At 34.8% G+C, this 8,475-nt stretch overlaps 1 protein-coding gene across 1 annotated transcript; it reads right to left on the bottom strand.

The window, feature by feature from the left end:
• Window positions 1-1,568: 1,568 nt before the first annotated feature.
• Window positions 1,569-8,187, bottom strand: LOC138331452 (uncharacterized). Its single transcript, XM_069279097.1, has 4 exons — window positions 7,597-8,187; window positions 4,436-4,537; window positions 3,679-3,788; window positions 1,569-2,306 (listed from the first exon to the last, which is right to left on the bottom strand). The coding sequence occupies exons 1-4, from the start codon at window positions 7,676-7,678 to the stop codon at window positions 2,076-2,078; spliced, it is 525 nt and encodes a 174-aa protein (XP_069135198.1). The 5' UTR covers window positions 7,679-8,187; the 3' UTR covers window positions 1,569-2,075.
• Window positions 8,188-8,475: the final 288 nt, after the last annotated feature.

The raw sequence follows: 8,475 nt of genomic DNA on the forward strand, positions 1-8,475 counted from the left end.
CAAGTTGTTATATTCCCAATGAAATTAGCATTCTTCGTCTTGTGTCAATAATAAACGTATCATATTTTACAATTGAGGCTGACTACAACGTTCAACATTTCAATTTCAATAACAGTAAAATAAAAATAAAAATTGTGAGATTAATTCTGCGCTATTTCTTAACTTTATTCCAGTAGCATAATTCTATCGATACCATATAGCCATTTATTTTCACGGGTCAAAATTTTCGCGATTTGAACTAAATTTTAGCGGTTTAAATTTCGCGATTGGTTTTAAGGGTATATACATAATTCAACCATTTCTCAATATTTCACTAATCAAATTTATTTTCCTTCGAAATACGCAAATTTGATTCGCACGTGAAAATAATTAGATTTACAGTACATGTTTACGTAATAACACTCTTATGCATTTTAACATCTGGAAAATTGCTGGAAAATGTATCATTTTATATATTCACTATAATGAATGATATAGATAAATTAAGAAACACATGTATTCATCAAATGCTTTTTCTCTGGTGTTTCATTCAAAACAATATAAAACTTCTTATACACACACAAAACATGAAGATTTCACAATAACCTACGTAAAATGAAATTTAATTTGTTCATAACAATCGACTAACGCGAAGTAAAATACCATCACATATAAATTAAAATGAATAATTTCTACTACAGGTAATGGACTATTTGCCAACATATAAACCACAAGGACATATATAGAAAGAGTATTGATATCGTAAAGTATTCCAATTACATACTCTGATTTTCTGGGAAAGAGGATGTTAATGATTTATCAGTTCCACGAACATTTATGATATGTATGGTATTTTATTACACATTTGATATACTGGTTTCTAATTCCATTGTTTAAAAATACAAAATATGACGATAATGTATAGTTCCTGATTTTCATATAATTGCATATATGATTTGTCTGTGAAATACATAATATAATATAAACACTATGCTTTATCACTGCTAAGTATACTAGTATAATAGAACATATAAAATGGAGGCAAAATACATACTTGTAACCCGAATTTCTACTAGCCTTGTCACCATGACGTCAACTCATATATTAACCTATTCACCCCTTAAGACACATTTGGACTCTTCTATTTCAAGAATTGGAACAGTCCATTGCATCACTTCAGGATTGAATGTGTTATTAATTGCTGTAGGGCCAGGGGGAGTTTTATACAGTCCAAACACCAAAATATATTATATCATATTGTATATTTCTGGTTAAAGGTGATTTGCGCCTGGTCAGAACACCAAAGTGGACATTTTAGCAGATTTAATTATGGTTTAGGATGACTTTCCTATGGTGCGACATTTCACAAGTAATTTTTTTTTGTAACATGGGCGAGTTTTTCTGGTCCTAAAATCAAAGAGAACATTCAAACATATATAATTCTCGTTTAATAATGGGTTTCCTCGTTGCCTAACGCTAAACTGATATTTTAATAGATACATATCTGTCTTACTGGTGATTTCTACTAGTTCTCACACCAAAAATACACTCAACATTTAAATATTGGTTTTGAGTGATGTTTAACTATATGTTTTTTGAGATTTCATTTCTCGGGTTCTAAAGCCAAAGCGTTAACAGAACTTTACAATTCTGGTTGAGGAGCTTCTAACACCAAAGTGGGAATCTGTGACAGGAAGAGAAAATGTAACGGCCAGATTTGGTCTCGAACCAGGGACCTTCGAACACTAGCCTGGTCTATCTGGTCGCCGGTTGTCGACCCAATCTAGGCCCGCTACAGGACTTTACAACTCTGGTTTAAGATAAACTTCCCGACGGTTCTAATACCGCATGGAGGGATTTCATATACACATGTAAATATATCATAGTACAAGTTCTGGACATATGTATGTCTGATATTGTGGAGAGTGGCAAAGGTCACACAAAGTCACAAGTATAGAAAGACAATTATACTAAGAGATTCGGGCTCAAGAATACAAAATATTATGCAACGGAAACAGCGTGTTGCCATCGATTACTTCTTAAATCATCTTGATTGCCGAAGCTATAAGAACTATTAAAAATTTATGAGACAACATCTAATGTTTCTTCTGTCCGTGTTTATGTTCATCGTCTGGTATTCGACAGACCATTGTTGGAACTGCTGAATGGTGAACAATGTAATCACTGACGCTTCCCATAAGTGTCCTGCGCACTTTGCCGAGTCCTCGACATCCGGTTACAATCAACTTGGCGTCGCACTGCTCGGCGGCTTGAATGATACCTGCGCCAGGTTTTTCGGAGTGGATGCTCTTCACGGTCCCCTCTATCTGTTTATCAATAAAACAGAAGAATATATATATGAAAATATGGTTAAACTCTGATAATGTTTGTATATTACAGAGCTATCTCCTATTGCGGGTAGGTATTGATTGTGATGCCATGTGTAAGCGAGCGTAATGTCATGCTTTTCGGAGAAAACGACGTGAATAATGACGTCACAATGGATACCAACAAGCAAGGGAGTTTATTCCGTAATATGCAAAGACGGAATACGGAAAGCATTTGTAGCCGATTAAACAAAATAATTCTGTAAAACAAAAGCGCATACAAATTATTAAGTTACCTATTGTAAAGTCGATATAATTCAATATATCAGTGCATGTTTATCATCGTCGGAATGTCATGGATGATTGCACCATGTTATTATGTAATAAGTGAAGCGTAGAGCAATTTAATCAACCGTGAGTCACCGACGATGAAGTAATTGTATTATTAACGTATTGTACTTGATTGACTTTCAAATGTGTAATTTAGGTATGAATGTGTATGTGAGTTTATTTTATATATTTTTTCGGTTACAAATGTTTTCATGACAAATGAGGCACAACAGTCAGAATTTTATGTAACCAGATGCAGAAAGGAAAATGCGTTCTAGTGGGATTTAATTAGCATTTAACCATGTTTATGTTTAAATAAGTAGGTTGCACTGCATCTATTATGTTATTTATTTCAAATCCCAATGAATGGTAAAATGGCTTAATTATATTCCATGTTTACGGTGAAGATGTGCAATAGTTAGATGAAAGGGAAGCAACTAATTTAGAACGCTTTCTCATACATTTTATTAATCCTCGTACATCTTTTCGGTCGATAACACATGTTCCATCTTGACGTAATAGAAATATCAATGAACTGTCATACAAAATTAAGCTGTGAACGTAAACTTTGATAGGGTCAATTCAAAACTAAAACTCGTCATTTTTCAATAACGCGATTCTATATAAACTAATAAAAGATGTTTTCACACAATGAAAATTTTGATGTTGTAGTTGATAACGACGGTCTCCCCTCATAATTTTATAATTCAGTCACAAATTCACAGGTTGTTAATATTTAACAAGGCATCCTACCCGAAAACAGCTTAAATTACCTAAGTTTTCATAACATCACTAGTCCTAGATACATGTATATCAAATGAGTATTAATATCCGCTCAATAACTCAACCGAAGCCGGCCGCAATGCAAGTCCGTGTTGAGAAATGACATAAAGCTGGATTAACTAACAGCTGTTACTATATAATATGTAACTAGTCTCGGAAAAGGTTTAATAAACAAACAAAACAATTGCATTCCGACCCTGAATTTTGATGCGTTGCGGCAATGATTATATGTGATTCTGGCAAAATAAATAAAACCTACCCTTGCATCCCTCAGTAATTGTCCGAACTCCTCCAGATGTTCCCGTATCCTTGCTTTCTCCTCCTCAATTAATTTGTTCAGGAGCATTGTGTCGTACCCGTGAGGGGATGCTGATTAGAAAGATATAAAAGAGGATTTCAGTAAGAGAAAGTTATATGTGCCATATCTAGGCGACAATTTTGACTTCAGTAGTCTATTAAAAATTGCAAGGTTTGATGAATTAAGCTGTGAAAATCATTCAAAGTCACAGAAAAATATACGATGCTTTATAAACATTAGTTTATATAGGTTTATATGAAATCATTGCATTATAAACATTAGTTTATATAGGTTTAGATGAAATCATTGCATTTATAAACATATCTCCAGCAGTTACATTGACTATATAATAACAAGATGTCATCTTTAAGTGTGAATCAATTTATAATTATAGTCTCCTTGACCTTGTAAATGACATTTGTGACCTTTGTGGCCTTTGCGTTTTTGCGGTTTTGGAACATCAGCGGGATTTGATAAATTGATTTACAGTATTCCGTCTTTGCATATTACAGAGTTAGCTCCCTTTCGGGTAGGTATCGATTGTTAAGTCATTATTTTGTGAGCACAATTCACGTCGTTTTCACAGAAAAGTATGACTTACACTCACAAACACATGATGTCACAATACCCACCCGCAAGGGCAGATAATTCTGTATTATGCAAATACAGAATACCTGTAACACCTAAAGCAAATGTACAATGCCACCCCTATACCTACCATTAGGTTTATACCACTCAGCATTGTGAACCGCACTTTCCATACTCATCACGTGGACTAAGATAACATGAAAATTGGGACGATGGACATTCTTCACGTACCCTGAAAAAAAAACCAATAATAGGATTGCAAAAATTATAAACAAATCACTTAGAATTTTAAAATGTACTTTGATACATTGGATGCCAATATATTTAATATTGCATGTATATTTTTCCTAACATCCACGGTGATTTAGGAATAAATTGTTCATCAATTAGCAATAAAAACCATCTAGCGATATAGGTAGTGACCATAATAACTTTATGACGAAAAATAAATATCAAAGTAGACATTAAAAAGAAATTGACCACATTAACCTCCAAAATCTTCGTTCGAAATTCGTCAATGATGCAATTGACCGAAAGTTTTCAGTAAGGAAGTGGCCAGTACTAAAATGAAGGCACACGTTTCCTTATGTTACTAATTCGCATATAACTTGTAGTTTGTAACAGACAAAACTCTCAAGATTCCAAATTTGAAATTGGTTATGTAACGGATAACTCAGTTTGAGCGTAAATCGTATGTAAATTGGACGAGGAGTTTATATTGAATACAATATTTAAACGTTTAGGGTTGGTTGTTCCAATGTTTACGGAAACAACACAGGAATGTTGATTTATTATTGATTGAACACCTCAAGTCTGTTGAACACTAGCTAGGAAACCACGCCAATTTATAAACCACTACCAGGAACTATGGGGTCTGGTCGTTACAGATGGAAATCAATAGAACGGGCCTTGTAGAGTATCCACAAGTATTAGACAAAACACAAGTTGTCAATATCAAGTTACCATGATTTATGATCCATTTGTGTGGTGTCACTGTAGAATGTCTGAAGGGGGTTTGTTTTCAATAAAATAACACTATAATGCGATAAGTAGAACAGAGGGGATGATGATGATGCTGTCTTAAGCATATCTTTGTGTAAATCTGGTTTACAATGCTATCAAGTGGGGACCTGGTCTGCTCTTGATGTATTCGGCAGCAAGCATCTTTTAATCATTGTAGCGTAACCAGAAATCGCACCTGCTGATTTTTACAACGTCGTACTTCCGTGGGCTATACGTCAATCTTCAATAGGATATTAAGGTTTTTTTTCCGTACGGTACGGTGTTGATGATTTTGTTAAGTGATTGTCGTATTCGTTTTATAAAAAAAAAATATTCAACTGAAAAACTGGTGATTATGTAATAAAACAAATATTCCCTGGTTACTGTGCTCTAGTTCATAATATTTACCCCTCGGTGATGGTAATCAACAAATGTTATATTGCACTCGGCCTTTGGCCTCGTGCAATATAACATTTGTTGATTACCATCACCTCGGGTTAAATATTATGAACTAGAGCACAGTAACTCATGAAATATGTGTATAATATCGCGTGGCCAGGTGAACTGTCCAGTGATATGTTTGGCAGTATATTTCAGTCAGAGAGCACTATAATGTGATCAGAAAAATGTATATATTCGATAGTATGTATCAGTGGTGTGTAAAACAGTGACCAAATGATACCATTACATCTTTGGATGTCTCAGTTTATTTCAGTGAAATTCATTTGATTTTTCTTTATCTGGTGTTACTTCCTGCATAAATGGAGGGAGACGACTGGTTCGCCCGTTATCAGTATAATGTGTCCGGGTGGCGTGTGTTGCTCGGTGTCTTCGGCGACATGATTCGGTGAGATAGCAGTATAAAAAGGGCAAGATATTACACTATTATAAAGAGACACAACATGAATATACATTAGCCTACCAAAACATGCATGCACATGGGAGGTCGTCCTTAAATCCCCATAGATGTTAAAAAGACGTTAATTAAACCTTATTAACCAAACTTTCAACATATAATATGTATATCGGTATGCGCGTTTGTATAAGGTTCGACAAGCATCCTGTATAAGAAAAAGTGATGATTCTTGCTTAATGCGATAATGCAAAATCCATCACACATAAATTAGAATTATTCCTTATATTCTTCCTTCTATGACTCGCTAGTGCTTTCTGCTTCCAAATGTCCATAGTGTAGAATACTGTTCAATCACACATATGGACTTGCATTCTTGGTTCTACATTTCGATTCATTTTACCATATTATCATGATTATACGTGTGTTTGCATATCTGCCATCTTCACTAACAGACCAAACTGCACATGGATAAGCTTTCTCATGTTACCCATAAACTGTTAACGAGTTATCAGATGATATCGGTAATAACCTCGACCACAGACCTCGCCAGGGACAGAGATGTTGCAGGTGACAAGTCTACCTGTCGATATCCATAAAGATAATTATAATCAATAAGACAGCCGCCTGTATAATAATGCCGACTAGTTGCCTATATATAACACAAATATCTATGCTTGGCGCTTGGCATACCCTGGTGGTATTTGAAGAATTATCTTGGAAGCTCCTTGCATGTTTTCAGAGTAAATATCACAGCCGTGGTATATCGGTAAAGAGCAGTTTTTTGAGAGAAGCAACTGGTTTACTCTACATGTACAGCAGCTTTCGTTTCTCTAAACATCCAGTTACAAAAATGTGTATTAAAGGTGTTGTGAACGTAATACTATAAATACATTATCCATCGACATGAACTTGATGGTCATCATACACGTGTTTTTACTGCATAATAATTATAATACCCAGGATGCTAATACATATGTGATGACACGGACTGTTGAATAATTCATTGGGTCCTGTAATCTTGTTTAACCAGTGACTAAGAGATGATAGTTAATGCCAAAGCTATATGTCAAGTTTTAAATGTAAAAGGGTTTGTTTTTCTGCCTTTTTAAACAAATTGTATGAGATGGTATGTAGGTCAATAAATGTAAGCTTATATTCTTATCCCCATAAAACATCAACCCTCGCATGTCAAGTGGCAAATCTTGTAAAATCTTGTAAACAAATTTTGTGTCGTGATGCATAAACAGGTCATTAAAATCAAATTTTTTGTCAATTTCAATTTTAACAAAATTTTATTTCAATAAATTGAAAAAGATTGAACAACGCTTAATTATAAGTTACTTCTCTCCTAGAAAGCTTATATAAATCCTCCTATGGGGCATCCATCTCCAACCTCTATTCAAGCTTTCTAAAAAACTAAGAGATATACTTACAGTTGAATGCAAACTTTGCATTATCGCTTCCATCCATGGCAAGGACAACATTGAATTTGTCTGATGATGTGGATTCAGCCATTTCGATAACAAACAGTTACTCTTCCCGTTTAAAGTTTGAGTGTGTACGTGCTCCTCTCCAAGCAGACGAACTGAAGAAATAAACAACACCGCTCTGAGTTTATAATATACACTGTAGAGTCCTGACCTGGTTTCAAGTCGACGGTTTAAAGTTTATTCAGCACACGAGTGTTTTTACATTACAATATGCCTTCCTCCATGTTGTGAGCAGACGACTCAGTAGACTGGGGTATCTGACTAACACTAGCTAATGCACTAGGGACAGATCGATCTGTGTTAGTTAGATTGTATCCCAATACACACAGCAGTATAGATTTTCCCTTGTCTTCATGAGGATATAAATAGCACCGAACTGGCTTAATGCTAACGCTGAAACTTAAGTGTTTTAGTTAATGTTTACTCGACCACATCCATGCATGGACAATGACCCTTCGTCTGAGCTATATTAGTTATAAAAATCCAATGATCTTCCACCGTCAGGAGAGGTCAATGAGAGTATCTGGTTTGTGTGGTGGGGACCCTCAATCACTACGGTTTTATACTGAGTCGTACGTGCAATCTGTAATGTGATTCGGTTACAGGTTCATATAGTTGATGTGTTGTGAGTTATGTAACATCTGTGTGACTTACAACTAGGACACATTCTTATATGTTTACATTTAGTGAAAAAAATATGGTCCGTGTTCTAATCAAGTGCAATAACCTTTATAATACTATAAATTAATTATTGTCTATGTGCGGTTAATTTTTTTGGATTTCGGGGACGACAAGAAATCGCAAAAATAAATTGTCGCGAAA

This window comes from Argopecten irradians, chromosome 9 (genome assembly GCF_041381155.1).
Source record: "Argopecten irradians isolate NY chromosome 9, Ai_NY, whole genome shotgun sequence".
NCBI lineage: Eukaryota > Metazoa > Mollusca > Bivalvia > Pectinida > Pectinidae > Argopecten > Argopecten irradians.